Consider the following 18,463-nt stretch of genomic DNA (forward strand, 5'->3'; position numbering starts at 1 on the left):
TAGTATATAAACACATTGGTGTTTATGTGCGGACAGATGAAAGCTGTCTGACATGATTACTTATTTAAGATGGCAGCAAAAAGCAGCGCATTTGTTTGTTTATTTAAATAACCTTGTGCAGAAGGGGACCATCTCCCGAGTTAATTAACTGCTGTTAATTGGGAGATGTTCACCTGTATAAAAGGGCACTCTGGTCAAAGTGAAACAAACACTAAATTCTAAACAGGTATATTTTAGATATAGCAAATGTTTCTCTATTAATTTAGACTCGCGACTCATCTCTGACACTTTCCTCCTGGAATGCAGAAAGCTGCAGGTTTTTATATAGATGACCATCTGGTCACCTTCTGCACAAGCTCTTTAAATAAATAAAAAACATACGCTTTTCGCCAACTTAAAATAATAATTTTGGACAGCCTTTGTCCATCGGCACAAACACAATATATTTATATAACAACAAATGAATACCTGCATAAATAAAAACACTCAAAGGGTGGGCACCCCGTCACAAAGTGAAACAGTGCTTTATTTCAAACCACATAACATGAAGCTGTTCTGATTGCTCAGTTGTGTATTTGTCGCTCGACAAATTTGCAAAAATAGGATTAGTTTCTCAACCCCCCCCCCCCCCCCCCCCCCTCCTCCTTCGCTTGCGTTGGAATTTGTCAAGGCGACGTCGCTTGTCATGTCGCCTTTGTTGTGAAGAGCGCTATTGAAAAGCAGAGAGTTTTATTGCTTTTCTTGTGTCGCTTTGTCATGTTGCTCATCACGTCTGGTGTGTAATGGCCTGAACAATTAATTCTCTACTTTACTATAAAATACCTGGTGCCACCAGCTGAAAGGGAGCTATACCTGTGCTGTGTTTTGTGGCGGTCTACAACACAAGACAGGTTTTAAAAAACTAAATCTACATGATATAAACCCTGTACTATCTTGTTTCACCTTTATACAAACATTTTTAATATCACCAAGCAGATGTGATAAAAGGATCTTGCGAAGCAAAACACTGCTTAGTCAGCTGACTCCTCACCAATCGCCTCCTCCTTTAGTGCAGAAAATAACGGTACATTTATCTTAATACGTTATTTGGGAAAAGTTTGCATACAAGTATGCTGAAAAAGGACAGACCGTTTTCAGATTCAAATTCAGACCCGAAAATTACGACCCACACCCTACATGTGAAAGTTGACATTCCGACCAAAATTCAACCCACTTTTGCAGATCACCAGCGAGGACCGAACCCGATGCAGGACTTGGAGTGTGTATACCCGCTACTGAAGGCATGATTCAGAACCAATTTCAAGCCTAGAGCCTCAGGATTTATTAACCTCACTTAATTTCAACAGTGATGCAAAATGTACAAAGTGCAGAAGGTGTGTAGCCACTTTTGCCTTGTTCAGATTTCTATTAATACAGAAATCTATCCACCACCCACTAAAAAAGTATTACTTCAGTAACCCAAAACAGTATTTTAAAATCACACAACCATAAAGAACCACAGGTTTTCAGAATACAACATGCTCTGAATAGCCTTTGCCAACACCTCTTCTATAAAATGTGCACTCCTTGTATAAAGTGCATCTCCAAACTTTCAACCCCCCCCCCAAAAAAAAACACCATATAGCAACCTGTATGTTGCTACAAAACAATACATACAATGCATGCATTACATACAGGACTGCAGTAACAGTAAACATCCATGGTCAGGTTGATCGAGGCTCTTGCTTTCTGTGTATAAACTGGTACCTTCTCTTGGTGTCTCTGCTCCTGCTCTACCAGGTGGCTCTGATGCTCTGTCTCCACCTCTGCCATGATCTTTCTATCCTCAAACACCATCTTCTGCAAGTCAGAGTAGTTTGTCTTCTCCTGCTTCAGATCATTTTCCAGCTTTGTAAGTGTAACCTTGGCTGAAACAAGCTGCCAAGATAATCCACATCAGCAATAAAGGAAATTTATAAAAGGGGTGGGGGGGAGGTACCTTAATTGGAATACATTAAATCTACAAAATATCAATTTTCTTAGCACACAGGACCTTTCTATAAAAGCACAGTCCACCAAGATGTGTCTAACTTATTTTTAATATAGAATGTTTGTGCTTCTGTTCCTTGTCCAGACTAATACATATTCACATTAATGTGGTAGTTTTTTTTTTTTGGTTTTGTTAAAGGACATGAGCTACGTATAAGCCTGAAATTTAACAATGTTGACAAATTCAACTGGTCTGATTTAATAAAAATAAATAAAAAAGGGGTAAAATCTTGTTGGTTTCTCCAACCCTTTGACTAGCAGCAGTTTGCATGTCAAGAGGGTAGAAGCAGCCTCACCTCTTCCATCAGGTACTTGACGGCACACTTGGCCTCCAGGATAGTGCCGATTGACTCCCAGCGCTGCTTCACTCGCTTCTCATTGTCAGCATCCAGCACTTTCTGCTGCAAGTCTGCAATCTGAGCACTCCTGAGGAGATCCAAACAAAAACTTACTTATTTATTTTTTTTAAATTTAGTCGTTGCCAATTATTTCCTTTCTCCCAGTTTGAAATGGCCAATTATTATTTAGGCTCGACCCCACTGCGACCACCCGCGCGGCGAAGACGAACATACGCTGTCCTCCGAAGCGTGTGCAGTCAGCCGACCGCTTCTTTACACACTGCAGATTCACCATGCAGTCACCCAGGAGCTACAACGTAGGAGGACAACGCAGCTCCCGGGCAGCTAACAGTCAAGCCCACAGGCACCCGGCTAGACTACAGGGGTCGCTGGTGCGTGGTGAGCCGAGGACACCCTGGCCGACCGAGACCCCTACACCCTCCCCTGAACAAAAAGGACCAACTTCACCAACCCCGCCACCCACTTAGGCAGCCAAGCACCAATTCCCCACCCAGACTGACCTGAGCTCCATCTCAGTCTCCAGGTTCTCAATCTGCTTCCCAAGAGAAGCCTCCAGTTCTTGCCTCCCCTCCAGCTCTGCTATTGTGAAAGTGCGCCGCTGTGAAGAAAATCAGCTTATCAGCAGAGACCCTTGGGGAACTGCATTCCTCCAACACTCAGAACCGCTTCCTTGGGGAGGTCTTTTTACAATGCAATATTGTCCCTACTGAAATATGGGAAACTAGGTCTGATAGCAATGCTACCAACCATTGCACAGCACTCCTATACTCACCCGTATTTTGGCAGGCAGGAGCTCCCCAGCCTCACTCTTCTGTTTCAGCTGCAACACTTCCTTTGCCAGTATCTTGCGGTCCTCCAGCAGGTCTCCAAGATGGCGCCGGGCCTCCTCTGTGCTGACGAGCACCTCCACCTCGTTCAGTAACCAGTTCTGTGGAGTCACAGGGAGAGGAACATGGGCAAGCGCCACACCACAAGGACACTTCAGGAGATTCAAAGAACCCATCTCAGCACTTCATTTGTGCAGAAATGACAGGTTTCAATACATTACTTAAATCAAAACACATTTGTTTTAGGCACAAGCAACTTCTACTCCCCCCCCCGAAGGTATTCTCTGTTTCAGTTGAAGGTCGGGAGTTTAAACAATGGGAATGTCAAAGAAATGCCCTGGTTTTGCAGATGTCCAGTCATTAGTGAGCATAGGCAAGACAAATATGCTTGGGAAAGCAGTGTAATAGCTGAATTTCACACAGTATTACTCATTTTAGAGTTAGAATTATATTTAACGAAGTAACACTTTACAAAAAAAAATAAAAAATTCGAAGTCAGTCAGGACAATGGAGGCATCAGTCTATTTGGTTACGAATAAATTTAAGCAAAACTCAATTGGAGATTGTTAAAAAGGAGGTATACACCACAAATACCTGAACAGACACAGGAAGGGAAGGGATAAATGCACCACTTCAAAAATATAAATAGTTAAAAAAAGGTATCTGTGCCTTACCAGTAGCCGTCAATTAAATACTAGAACTGTCCTTTGTTTAGTACAGAAAAGGCAATATGGAACAGCACTGGTTACAGCAAACCAGGATGTCTAACTATGTCAGCACAAAAACATGAGTGTTCGCAAAGTCACTTGTGATCCACCAACACAAATCCTTTGGACAAACCCAGATTTATGTTCAAAATGTGGATGGCTTAATCCACCACTTAAACTAATACCCATAAATTAACCAATAATTTTAATCTAGTGAGAGCCCTAGTTTTAATGTTGTTGTCTAAACTCTTCAGATTGTAGAAATTGGTGGAAAATATTAGCTACTTCAGTACTTGACAGAATTGGGTGAAAGATGCTTCACCCTTCTTTACACAAAGGTAACTTGCAAACCTAGATATTCATTCAATACCCCCTGCTTGGTTTAGGATTTCTCCCAAGGATCAATACCTTCACTCTGCTTGCAGCTCCCTCCATGCCCCGGCTCTGATTATCTTTCCTCTTCTCTGCAGCCTCACTTCTCTTCTGCAGGGCATCCTTCAACCGCTTGTTTGCAGCAGCAGCCTGTAGACAAGAGGAAGAGCTTTTTACTGTGGACAGGATGCATAATTAACAAGTGACTCCAGTTCACATATGTCATCTCCAAAATGGCCAAGTAGTTTCTGCACAGCAAAATGTATCCCTTGATAAGTGTACAAAAGTGCAAGTTAGAATAAAAGATATACCAGTGTAGTTTGGGACATGGTGTGAAATTTCAAAATGCAGATAATGTGAGTTATTTGAATCTAGAGAGTTAACTAATGAAAGATTAAACTTTCCTATTCACAATTTGATTTCTTCAGTATTACAAGCGATTAACACACAGGATTTACAAGTTTTGTATAAGACACACATACCAACTTCACATGTCATATACATGACATGGAAGCATGAAACTTCAGCAGAAGCTGGTGTGGATTTGCAACTACTGGTAGCCTACTGATGTTTAATTCCTAGTCACCAACTAAAAAACAAACACTTAAAAACTAATACATGGATTACTTTAATCATCTACCCTATTAATGATGTATCTCAGAGTTTCAGGACATACTGGTATCTTGTGTATGCAGGGGTGAAAAACGCAAATGCAATTTGAAAAACAAAAAAAACTTAAATGCTAGAAAAATCTACTTGTCCCCTCCCCATCACACAAAACACACAAAAAAGTAGAACTTAACAGACATTGGCAGGGGGTGAATACTTCTGCAAACCACTGTTCAATAAATGTGTGTGTGTGTATATATGTGTGTATATATATATATATATATATATATATAAACACAAAGTCACACATAAGGTTCATACACTTTAAACATCAAAATTCCATACTTCCCAGACTTTCAATCCCCCCCCCCCCCCCAGACTTGTGCTTTGTTAGTTTTTCATTAGTTGTCCACATAGGCGGGCAGCCGCAGTGCATTATAGCTTTTTTATCCAGAGTAGAAGGTGCGTCTGGTTTTTTAAAAAGTATTTGTCAGAATCTGGAGGTGCATATCTGGGAAGAGACAATGCAGGTATGCAAAAGAGAAGTAAGCTACAATCTAAGAAATGTCCAATATTTGAGAACTACATTACTTTATTTGCAAAATGAATATAAAAGTTTGTATACTGCAAGCATACGTGTGCCGAAATAGGTCAGTATAATGTACCAATAGCATACTAATACCTCCCAATTTTGGCACAAATATTACTTGCTGTATACAACTTTTTTGTAAGGGATGATATTGGATTGTACTCCAAACTTCTTTATACCCTCTTAAATGTTGAACACTATGGGAGGTGAAAAATAACAAATGAAATAACAAAATGTGCATGCATTAAATTAAAATGTGAAAGTGTTTTACATTAAAAACATACAAGTTAAATACTAAAAACAGTACACCCTTGCTATAACAACTCCGTTTGGGTCCAAACCCTTTTGTTTGCTAGAGTAAAAAGGAAAAACTAAACAATATAAGCCGCTGGATTAAGTTAAGGAAGTCACCTTGGATAAAGGCATTAGCTAAATTAACATTAGTATAGTTTTATTCTTTTTTATTATTTAGCCACTACTACCACTAAATACTAATAATGAGATTGAATAAAAGTACTATTACATTATATTTGTGGCAAGCTACATCAAGTATTCTGGCTAGATCCTATTTGTTGAATAAAGTACAGGATTTGGTTACAAGCAATATAGTTGCTACTAATAAATTGCCGCTTGTTGACCCCCTTTCGAGAGCAGTTATTAAATAACCGCAGAATTTTTCATTCTCCCGTGAACTAGTAAAATTCCAGACTTTCATAATTGAGGCATGGTTTAAGCATTTTCAAGACCTGGAAATCAGTTTGGCATTTTGACACTTTTCCAAACTAGCGTAGGAACCCTGTGTGAGATTTTTTTATATTTATTTATTATATAGATATAAAATCTCACGCATACACACACAAATATACAGTGCACAACATTTACAGCTACTTGTCCTCATCTAACATCTTGTCCCATGATGGCTAACTGGAACACTGCTGCAGCAGGGTGATCTTGGTTTCATACCTTGACAGCTTTTGTTTGGGGACGGCAACATTCTTTCCCTGTACTACTCACTGAAATACATACATAAAATACACACACTGCAATGAGATTTACAGTCCAATTCATTTTCTTAATAAAATATCAGATAACCGCATATAAGCATTTCATTTCTATCATTAAACATTTGTCAGTCTTCATGTTTTATAGTTTCACAAAATCGATGGATTGTGCCTGTCCAATAAACGAATATTGCTTCTGTTCAAATCTAGTAAAGTTTCTCTTGTTGCATTTTAATTTAAAAAAAATAAATGGTAAACAGCAAACTAGGTTAACACAAAAACACACAACCACACATGCCAACAATACATGATTGATTATGACGTGTTATGAATTACACAGCTATTTTTTTCTACTCCACCAATACCTTAGCGACTTTGTTTTTGGTAACTTGACTAGATTTCTGCATTTAAATGCCAGGTTCATGTATTAAGAAAACAGTGTCACTTATTTGCTAATTTACAAAATGTATATACCTTAAGTAAAAAGATTAGTCTGTGCATTGCCAATGGAAGATCAGCTTCTTCTACAGCTAGCCAATCAGAAGGGAAACACTATTGCAACTGCAATGGAAACTTGCATGGATCTCTAGAAATATTCCCAGAGTGTCTTTGTAGCAACAGAACCAACATAGGAAAAATAAATAAACTACTTGTCCGACAGGCAAACTAACAGCAAATTTTGTTGTCCCGGGCGTCTGGCGATACAAATTACACACCCCTGGTATGCCACAAGATATTACATTTTCTATGAAAATCTGTAAAAATACTGTAGCTCCCTGAATAGATTTGAATGTACTGTATGGTAATCTATTACATTACAAGGCAGTAGTACAAAGCAGGTGGTATGGAGCGCGTAACTTCCCTCAGGTGGGGTAGGTGTAGTTAGACACCAGATACCCATTTCTGGGCTTCTCCAGACGAGAATTAATCACCTCCTCACCTGGTCTTTGAGAGAAACAACCTTTCACGAGAACTGTGGTCAAGAGGAATGGCTGTAAGTGAGGTGATACAAAGTAACATACTGTTGAGAGCTCACCTCCTCAGTCTTGCGCCTCAGCACAGTGGCCTGCTTCTGAAAGTCTCTCTCCAGCTTCAACATCTCATACTGCCTCTTGCGGTCCTGCAGGGAAATTTACACAGGAAAAGGATCATTCAAGAGACAAATGGCATAGGGCAAAATGCACTGATCCGAGATTAAAGAATATTATGGACTATTTAAAAATAAAATTTAAAGAAAAAAAACCCATCACCAAATGCTGAATTAATGCTGTATTTACATGCATCTCCGATTTCAGGAGAGGTGTCAGGTCATGGGAAGAATTACCCACCCCCCCTGTATGGATATTGCGGCCAAAATACAGAAACGATCAGGGAAACAAACAGAGCAACAGTATTCCACAGCGCTCAAAGACAATAACCAATCTCAGCACCAAGTGTTCAAACCATCATTTAAAAAGCCATGCTTTTGTTGATAGACTCCAATAAGTTATTCATTCCACAGCGAGAGAAATAACTGAAGTTAAAAGGTTGACTTAGCATGGCAGTTTCCTCAGACTGACCTTCTCTTTCAGCTGCAGAACCTCTTTATCCTTCTTTTGTTTCCACTGGCGGAACTTCTCACCATCTTCCTTCATCTGCCTCATCAACTGGACTCGCTGGCCTTTCATGGACTACAGTGAAAAACAGAATGGACTGCTTAAGAGTTGAATTAGTTGTTGTGCTTTATGAAACTAGTGAAATGGTAATCGTTTGGGAATTTACACTTTGCACCTTTAAGAAAGCCCGTAAAGTGTCAGATCAGGCCTGGAACTTTGGTTGCTCATGTGGATTCGATTTGACTATCTGGATTGTGTTTGAATTACAGCAGTAAGCCACAGTAGTACCTGGATCTCCAGGTGGAGTTTAGTGACGTTGTGCAAGGATAACTCCTTCATCTTCAGCAGCTTAGCCTGCTCCATCAGCTTCTTCTTCAGGTCAGATATCTGGGTCTCCAGTTCCTGCAGGCGCTTCCTTCGCTGTTCACTCAGCCTGTGGGACAGACACATAGACACTTTGTCTACCACTGGGGAACCAAGTTTTACCATTCCTTTACAGAGAATAATCCAGCATACCTTCAGCACAAATCACTGCAGGAGAGACTTACTTGGCCTGGTTAATGTCTTTCTTCGCACAATGCAGGGCAAGGACCAGTTCCTCTTTCTCCTTCTGCAGGGAGCCCACTTCACCCTGCAGAATCTTTATGTTTTCCTGTAGAGCGACGGGTCCGAGAGAACAGGTGAATAAAACATCCCACACACAGGCTGAGCTTCAGGAACAAATTCAACTGCTTTACCATTAATTTGAACATTTTTGTAAAGGGTGTGCTTTGTGACCACACACAGCCTTCATTCTAACAATACGCTTTACAAATGAATTCTAGACAATATGAATACATGCTCCCCCTTATTGAAGGAATTTGTGTAGAATAAAACATTGTATTGTGACCCTTGCCTGATGTTCCGACTGCATGGGCTCCAGGTGGCTGTTACTCTGGCTCATCTTCTTGGCCAATGACTCTTTCAGGGTCAGCACCTTGTTGAGCTCAATCAGCTCCTTGGACATCTGCGCCTGTCGCAAGGCATGTTGGGTGGTGAAGGCATCTGAGGAACGTTTGTCTGCTTGGATGGAATTTGGGGTCTGGGAAGGAAACAAAAAGACTGTAGAGCTTGACTTAGCTTCTGTTTTACATCAAATTCTGTTTTTTTTTTTTTTAAAAAGGCAGCAGGCTAAAGATTCACTTCAAATAATAGAAGCAAATGGTTATGATGTTCCCTAAACTGAAATTTGCATAAAATTCCAACCTGAACTATACCTACAAGGAGAACTTTCGGGAGCTCAACACACTTTGCTGCTTAAAGACAATTCATATTAAACACGTTAATTTTAACATGGTAACAAATCAATTTATGACTAGACTTGCTGGATATATTCCGACAACCCTCGGTAGGGATAACCTCAGCTTCATACTTCAGGGTGTTCAGGAGGTCTATGGCTTTTCATACATAAAACAAACAAAAGCATCAAGTGAAAAGCTGATTTTTATTCATTTTTTTTTTAAATTCTAAAACAAAAAGAAAAAAGTGGTACTGCCACGTCTTAAATTACTCTGTGAAACTGGAATAAAAATAGCTGGACAAAGCTTCAAAAGGGATGCTGCAGAGAAATACTTAGAAGCTGCATGGATACTTCTGTGAGCAGGTCAGTTTATTTTTATCAAGGTAGCTTGATTTCTGTAGATGTATTGAAATTAGCTAATTTTGTGGATTACTTTGTTGCTGCATTCTACCGGCCTATTCACTGAATTCAAGCGTAAGGGCCTTATTCAAGGCTGGAGTTAACTTGGATATATAGATATGCTGCAGTTGTGTTTTGGAAGAATTACATGTCAAAACACATGCATGATATTAATGTCAAATATGAATATTGTTGCTGACCACTAACTAAATATAAAAATAAATAAAAAAATTTGCACAAGCTGCAGTTCTACTGTCGTGATTTGCCACTTACAACCGACCACCGAGACAATGGGGGTTAAAAAGCCTCTCTGCCAAGCTAATTGTTTAATTTAATTGTTAATTATCACCTGCACCTGGCAATTATTAAATTAGAGCCAGGTGCAGGATATAAAAGGGAAGATCCAGTCTGCTGCTGCGGAGTGTAGAGCCCAACTGAAGTCGTTAAGGTCAGTTTGAAACCTATACTTTGGTTTTATAAACAATTGTATTATTGTTTTGCTTTGGTGTTATGTCAGGTAAACAGCTTAGATGTCCTGCGCATTAGTCAGAACCTGCATATGTTTAGTGAGTGCTGAGGGAGCTAGGTGTTTGCTTGATTTGTGTTTTGAATTAAAGTGCGTGTAAGCGCTAAAAACAAAGTTTTCTTCTCTGGGTCACATCTACAGCCAGCCTGTTCACATACAGTGTTAGTAGTGGGATCCTCTGCCTGATCCCGACCAAACTGTCCCACTACTGGTTGCAATAGGTTAGGCCAGTTTCCATCATTTCTTGTTTCCTCTGTCATTGTCCCCGTTTCATTCCCTATCTCTGTTTCATTGCACTGTGTACCTACACCTTTCTGTCTTAGTTTCCCCGTTTCCACCGATAACACTCTAGCAGATGGGGGCCCTTTAAGCGCTAAAAACAAAGTTTTCTTCTCTGGGTCACATTTTTAAAGGGGCACAAACCCAAATTATGGCCAGCCTGTTCACATATGGTGGAAGGGTGGGATATCCATAACTGAAGAAAATAAATCTCCAGTACCCATTGTGTAAGGAACAGGCTAATGGACACTGAAATGGAGGAACTACGTGAAATGATGAAGGCTGTTGTATACACAACTCGTATACAACTAGAAGCCAACGCCAGGCAACAGGAGAGTAACAAAGCTATCTTTCAATGCACAGAAAGATTAACAGAACGTTCTAGCTCGAGTGCGTCCATACGATCTACCCATGTTCTGAATAAACTGACGGAGGGAGAGGATATAGAAGCTCACCTGCTGGCATTTGAACGTACTGCAGCCCGGGAGAATTGGGCCCCAGAAAAGTGGGCCGGAATACTACCTTTTTTAATTGGAGATGCGCAGAAGGCATATTATGATCTAGCCCCGGCCAATGCAGACAACTATGACCAGCTGAAGCAAGAAATACTTGCAAGAGCAGGTGTTACCACTGCAGTCAGGGCCAACAAATACCATGCTTGGGTTTATAGGTCGAACATCGCTCCAAGGTCTCAAATGTTCGACCTAATTCATTTAGCAAGCCAGTGGTTGTCCACACTAGTCGTCAGATCATTGACTTGATGGTAATTGACCAGTTTCTACATGCTCTACCAGCTCCACAAAAAAAAAAGCGACCCAAAATCCATAGATGAATTCATCACTTTGGTAGAACGCCAACTAGCAGCGGACGAACTAGTGCGGTTAACCGGTACCTCAGGCTCCAAGCCAACTCCATCAGGTCTTGCGATCTGGAGAATACCTCCTTCCCCTAAATGGGTAAGACACCATTTGAGAAAGGAGTGGAAGAGCGAGCTTATGTTGAAAAGGGACAATGACTGAGACAGAGCCAAGGCTTCCACACCCCAAGAGGGGTTAGATTTTTCACAGTATAAATGTTTTAACTGCAATAAGATGGGCCATATTGCTAAATATTGCACCCAGACAGAGGAACCTATACAATGTAATGCAAAAGAATTCTTTTGTGGGAGTATTTTAGTACCTGGGGTACTAGAAGGGCGTTGTCCCTATACCACTGAGGTTCAGTTTAATGGGTACTGTATCCATGCCCAAAAATTGACACCGGTAGTTCAATACCTTAGTAGCAGCAGATTTAATAGATGGTGTAAATGTTGATTCTCATCTCCTCACCAGGATCACATGCATTCATGGCGATGTAAAATATTACCCCACTGCAGTGACAGTTATTACACTATTTAGTAAAAATTACAAAATGAGGGTGGGTGTGATCCTGGGAAAAGATTATCCTGGGTTAAATGAATTGGTTAAAAATGCCAACAAACCCGATACTCCAGATAAGATGCACAGCACTAACCAAAGTTTTGTTCCTTTGTTTCCCTTTTCTGATGAGGTCTTGTTTACGGTACCAGGTCCCAAGAAATGTTACAAAACACATAGACAACGATGTATGGAAAAAAGGAAAAGGGCCCCCCCATCTGCTAGAGTGTTATTGGCGGAAACAGGGAAACTAAGACAGAAAGGTGTAGGTACACAGTGCAATGAAACAGAGATAGGGAATTAAACTGGGACAATGACAGAGAAAACAAGAAATGATGAAAACTGGCCTAACCTATTACAACCAGTAGTGGGACAATTTGGTTGGGATCAGGGAGAGGATCCCACTACCAACACCATAAGTGAACAGGCTGGCCGTAGTTCGGGTTCGTGCCCTTTAATTCAAAACACAAAATCAAACAAACAAACACCTAGCTCCCTTGGAACACTCACAAAACATATGCAGTTTCCTGACTAACGCGCAGGACAGCTAAGCTGTTTACCTGACATATAGCACCAAAGCAACACACCAATACACTTGTTTATAAAACCAAAACGTAGATTTCAAACAGACCTTAACGACTTCAGTCGGGCTCTACACTCCACAGCAGCCTCGAGCAGACTGGATCTTCCCTTTTATATCCTGCACCTGGCTCTAATTTAATAATTGCCAGGTGCACGTGATAATTAAACAATTAAATTAAACAATTAGCTTGGCAGGGAGGCTTTTTAACCCCATCCCTGCCATAAAACAAACATCCTTATGATGATTTGCAGGCCCCCTGTCCTGCTACATGTTACTAATTTTCTTTTTTGCATATATATATATATATATATATATATATATATATATATATATATATATATATATATATATATAAAAAAAAATACCACACACACCACCCACCCTGGGATTTGGCAATATATTTTAAATAAATGTCAATCATACACTACTCGACAAAGAAAACTGATTTCAGAAGGCAAAAAATAAAGTCTACAGTACATTGTCCGAATTCTAAATGTGGGCAGCCTCACTTCAACATTTGTATGTATTAATAAAAGGTACATGCAATCTATTACACTTATTTGATGTGTTTGAATGTTGTTTATTTTGAATAACGAATTTTGCTAAACAGAAAAAACAAAGCCTATGTACAACAACACTGCATTGTGCTTATTTGTCAATTTAAAAGTGTAATAATGGCATGTACCGTTCCCTTGGCTACACAAATGCAAATGGGTTTTTAAACTTTAATTTCAGTTTTACTGAAACCCGACTGGATGTCAAAAACAGATCATAACTGACTTGCATCCCTACTTCAAATTATTATTGTCCAAAATATGATTAATAGACTTCATGTTGCAGGGTTCGACAATAAACCATGGCACGGAGAGATCGCAGTTTGGCCTACAGTTATGAAGTACCACAGGCCCGACTGGGCTGGTTACATTTAATTAATATATAGCATAAAGTATAGTGCACATGGAAAATAGAGGAAAAATGGACCAGTGTGCCAAAAAGCTGCACAAACTAATATTTACAAACCAACCCATCCCACCCCCTGATAACGACGTAATTGAACTAATCCAAAGTTTCCCGCTTGACGTCATGTTTGTTTTACCGTCAGAATCCGAGACTACTTGTCAAAGTAGTTGTGTTGGTAAGAATGGCTCCCATTACATGGACAATCCATTTAAAAAAAAGGTTTTCTACAAATGAGAAACCAAAAGGAAAGCGGAGAAAGCAATTATGAAAAAGGACAAACAAGAGGATTGGAACATTTTTATGTATTCGATTACCCGAACTGTAGTCCCTGCTCAGACTCCCAAGAATAAAAGGCAAATGCATTTGAGTACTACAAGCAGACAGCATAAGTGAAAGCCAATAAAGTTTAGCCGAGTTCACAGTGTACAAACAACGTCTAAGACAATATTTCTTTGTTCTCCATTTCCTTCGGCACAGATTTTTCCTTTTGTTTACAGAATTAAATACAGATCACAATGACCAGCAATGTCACAGCGCGTATCTCTTCCAACTAAAGCAGAAGTAGCATAATGTTGCACAAATAACCAATTTTTTTTTTTTTTTTGCTGTATTTAGAATAAAACCCCTATCATAACCTAAATATTCTATATCTGTTTAACAAATAACACTTATAAAATAATCTGAATAGTGCAAACATTGTAACCTGGCCAAAACAGAAAACACATTCCAACATACTAGCATAACATTTCTACCAATTGCAACTAGCCATTAAGTACTGACCTCAGACTAATCAAAGTAGTTACTTTGTTTATTCAATAACCTGCAAGTAGTTCAAAACTAGAAACTTTCCTGTTGACATTACTATCCATTCAAGGTCAGTGATGTTTGACAAATGTTGACATTACTATCCAATTATGCTATTAAAAAAAAATCGTGTATTCAGTTACACTGACTCATTCCTAATTAGGATTATAATTCAGTTTTAGCGTTGCTGTGACTATGGTAACAACAACGTTTTGCTTGTTAAAACATGAGTATCATTTGTGCACATACAATTTTAAATCTTAATAGTATTTTCACTTTCTGGTCAGCCCACTAATGTGTGCTTTTCTTTTGAGAGACATGGGCTCTCTTCGGCTACCCTACACATTTTGCAACGCACTGAAAATAAAAGCCATGATAACAAATATATAAATATATACTGGGCCCAGATAAAATTGATCCAGGCCAGCAAAGACAAGCTCAGTGGCCAGTAGTCAGAAACCTAACACATAGAGCCCTGTGTTGGAATGCTAGACTAAATATTTTTAAAAAAATCTACCAGTTATACCTTATTGACTGAGTGTTCAAAGACAGGATGATCAACACATAGGGTGTTCCAGTCAACAGGATGTGCTCCTGCTATATCAGTTTTGAAAGCCCACACACTATTCAAAAATCCAGAAGGCCTTTCACCATTATCTGTTTACAGCTCTTTCACACCCTTAAAGTCTACCATAACCAGACGTAGTGCTGTCTTCCTTCTGAATTTCCTCAATGCCTTGAGTGAGCTCTCTGAATGACTCACCGCATCATTGCCTTCAGGACTCCCCTCCCCGAAGGGACACTGCTCCTCAGAACCCTCCTGGGACTCCTCAGTAGCCATGGCCTCAATCGAAGCAGTTATTCCAGCACTTTCATCCTAAGGAGGGAGAAATATTTACCAAAATCAGAATCAGGTTTATGGAAATTCACAGGTTAACAACAAAGAAAGAAAACCTATCATTCATAGTTACATTAAGGAGCACCTGGTTGTAGGCAGCTCTCTATACTGTGACATGCCCATGGCTCCCTTCTCTCCCAGTTATTCCACTCCACTAGCACTTGCATTTCTGTTATAAGACAGAACTCAAATCTCCAACTACAGCTTTATAAAAAGGGGAACACTATTGTACAAACATCCTAGATTGCTGCAAAAATAAAAAATAAATTAAAAAAATCACACTGACATTTGAAAAGTATAGCACAAAAAAAAAAAGTGTGAAAATGAAAATATTTAACATACAAAGATGCTATATAAAAATATTCTCACCTGAAGCTCTACAATAATCTGCTGGAGATTGCGAATCACCTCCACATTCTCCTTCAGCTCCTGGTCTTCCAGTGTCTCTACTACCCTCTGCAGGTCTACCTTGCAACTGTAACCAACAACAACAACAACAACAACAAAAAAAAAAGGAATTTGCAGTGATGTCCAGACAGTGCTGACAGATGGGCAGAGCAGGGTTACAGGGAAGCCATACTCACGCTGCATGTTGACTGAGCTCCTCTAGTTTACTCAGCAGCTTTTCATTGGTCTGTTCAGTCTATAGAAAGGAGAAGAGAGGCAGTGAGCTCTGGGCAACACCACATCTTACAGCAAATCAAGCTGTAGTGCACAGTAGGGATAGAAATGAGTTAGAACATTTTCCAAGTGTTAAACATTTAAAATTATTCCTAAACGTTTACCCAGTCAATAACACCCATGTCGGCTCTTAACACAGTAAGAAGTGCACTGTGCATTTTTAGATAAGTTAGAATGAGGGTGCAGCATAGTCAATTTCTGCTGTCTCTGGTCAGCCAAACTGTGGGGTTGTCAAAGTCACTCCCCATTACTGGTACCCTTTTGAGATTTCATCCTATATCATATTGACCAACATTTCAAAAGTCAATCTTAAAAGGGGCATGGTACAGTAAAAAAGCTTTACACATCACCATTAATAAAAGGGCAGTCTCAGACAGCGCTAGCACATTTCCTGGGTCTTACCATGATGATCTTCTCAAACATCTGTGCAGTCTGCCCCACCGCCTCATTCAGCTCTCGACTCAGTTTGTTATTCTCTTCCTGCAGACTGCGATTCTTTTCAAGGATTTGCTTCACGTTCCCAGCAGGCTCGGACCTGAAAAGGGGCACAGAACTGTACATCAGTGCTGTTACAGGAACACACCCTCAGACTGCCTGGGGAGCTGTTCCAATTCCACTAGGGTCATTACGTAGTATTGTCTATGCACGCAGTTAAAAATCCAGCACATTTCCAACAACGTGATTAGAGAATTCTAATAACCCCAGAATACTCCCCCTACCTTTAAAAGTAAAAGCATCATACTTACCCACTCAGCACTGGTGCAACACCTCCACGAGCATGTAGCAACAACACTTGTAGCTCCTGAACCTGTAAGGGGAGTACACACACAAATCCATACTCAAGCAAAGTAAGAGATGCACTAAACAGGTTATTTTTCGAACAATCAAGTAGCAGCACCTCTTTACTAAAGGAATATTTAAATGCAAGGTTCCTTTCATAGTGAGCTCAGACAGCTGGTCAAGCACTGGTATAGCAGCCTACTCAGACTGAAGATATTGCACTTTAGTAACAAAACCAAGATGTTTGAACTGAACCACAGCACAAACAGCATCTAATTCAATTGGATTTATCTGGGGCAGTTTGGTATGCATGATTACAATTACAGGTTTAGTAGTACAACTGCATGGTTAGGTTATATATTTATGGTTTGGATTTGTGCTGTTGCTATGTAATAAAATAAATGGCCATCTGTGCTCCAATTGGCTAAAATGAAGTTGTACAGTGCAGTATATGTTCAGGAGCAGGGCTGCAGAATTAATGTGCCAAAGATTCGCCCTCACAGCCAAGAAGTTTGACTTAAATAATTCCCCACAATCAGCTAGGGGTCCCCCACAAGTCCCCCAAACCAGTAGTGTTCAGAAAGTTTGTAGTCTATGCCCAAATATTTCACATATTCTGCTACCCAGGCATCAGTTGACCTAAATTCACCGATTCCAAGTGATAGCTCTGAGGACAGGGCTCCTACCTGCTGTTGGAGGTGCTGCATCTCAGCAGCACGTGGGTCCACATTAATGATGGGCTTGTTTTTGATCTTCCTCGCTCTGTCTGCATAGCGCAGAGTGTTGATGGTCTCCTCCATATTGGAGTCCGCTGGGCTCACACATGCAATCATCAGAGTATGGCTGTTCCCTCCCAAAGAGTCTATGGAATTGTAGAACACACTCAGACATGAAACCTTAACAAAGCTGTGAATATGAACTGTATAACAATAGAAAGGATAAAGATTAATTTCATTAACAAATACAGTAACCAGATCAAAGTTTGCTTACTAGAAGTAATATGGTGTGTTTGAGGTGAAGCTAAGGTATTCTGACTGCTCAAACTCTGTGAAGTAGCTTCACAAGACCCTGACAATTAACTTAAATAAATTAAACGAGTGGTGCTTTTTATTTGCTTTTGTTCTATACAGAGGATGACACCTGTACACGGGATAAGATGTACTGGATGTATTGGGAAATCCATAGCATTTTAGCTTCCCCCACCACAACTGAGATTCAAAATTGTTACGATTGTCCTGATGCACAAATCAACATATTACACATTCAGAAACGCAATGCCACTATGCTATTATCCTCCCCCATTTGTAAGTCACTTACCCTGTAGAAGTCGGGTGAGTTTGGAGTCTCTGTAGGGCACATGGCTCACCTTCTTATTCTCATCACCAAGGGCACTGATAACATTCCCCAGTGTCAGCAATCCCTTGTTAATATTGATCCCTGAACAGAGAATAGTTATTAAACAGCCTGCCCAGCACAGTTAACATAACACGCCCCCCCTCCCCTCCCCCCCCCCCCCCTTTCGGGCTAGCAGACCCTACCTTCCCTCAGACGGTCTCCTTCTGCTTTGGTTTTCTTTTGCCTCTCCGATCCAGCCAAATCCACCAAATGTAGCTTTGCGCGGAACAGAACATCACTAGGTTAAAAAAAACATATATAAAAATGTAAGAAGTAAAATTGTAAGTACCAGGTGCCTGCAAAATGTGATCAAGAACACAATTGTATAAACTTATTCTACAAAAAGCATTAGCCCAGCATCTAAATGTGGTTATGTA

The 18,463-nt window shown here is 40.0% G+C and overlaps 1 protein-coding gene across 2 annotated transcripts in view; it reads right to left on the reverse strand.

The window, feature by feature from the left end:
- Positions 1-18,463, reverse strand: part of LOC121318649 (chromosome-associated kinesin KIF4-like) — a 43,173-nt gene that overhangs the window by 15,958 nt on the left and 8,752 nt on the right. For both annotated transcript variants that reach the window (XM_041255547.1, XM_041255548.1), the window contains exons 7-24: positions 18,230-18,324; positions 18,009-18,128; positions 17,378-17,553; positions 16,658-16,719; positions 16,314-16,446; positions 15,815-15,873; positions 15,600-15,705; positions 15,096-15,209; positions 8,983-9,168; positions 8,636-8,739; positions 8,376-8,520; positions 8,052-8,162; positions 7,529-7,612; positions 4,330-4,443; positions 3,160-3,315; positions 2,888-2,985; positions 2,325-2,454; positions 1,747-1,917 (exon numbers count right to left, since the gene is read on the reverse strand). In XM_041255547.1, coding sequence (XP_041111481.1) covers positions 1,747-1,917; positions 2,325-2,454; positions 2,888-2,985; positions 3,160-3,315; positions 4,330-4,443; positions 7,529-7,612; positions 8,052-8,162; positions 8,376-8,520; positions 8,636-8,739; positions 8,983-9,168; positions 15,096-15,209; positions 15,600-15,705; positions 15,815-15,873; positions 16,314-16,446; positions 16,658-16,719; positions 17,378-17,553; positions 18,009-18,128; positions 18,230-18,324 — 2,164 coding nt within the window. The remainder of the gene's footprint in view (positions 1-1,746; positions 1,918-2,324; positions 2,455-2,887; positions 2,986-3,159; positions 3,316-4,329; positions 4,444-7,528; positions 7,613-8,051; positions 8,163-8,375; positions 8,521-8,635; positions 8,740-8,982; positions 9,169-15,095; positions 15,210-15,599; positions 15,706-15,814; positions 15,874-16,313; positions 16,447-16,657; positions 16,720-17,377; positions 17,554-18,008; positions 18,129-18,229; positions 18,325-18,463) is intronic.

This window comes from Polyodon spathula, chromosome 7 (assembly GCF_017654505.1).
Source record: "Polyodon spathula isolate WHYD16114869_AA chromosome 7, ASM1765450v1, whole genome shotgun sequence".
Taxonomy (NCBI): Eukaryota; Metazoa; Chordata; class Actinopteri; order Acipenseriformes; family Polyodontidae; genus Polyodon; species Polyodon spathula.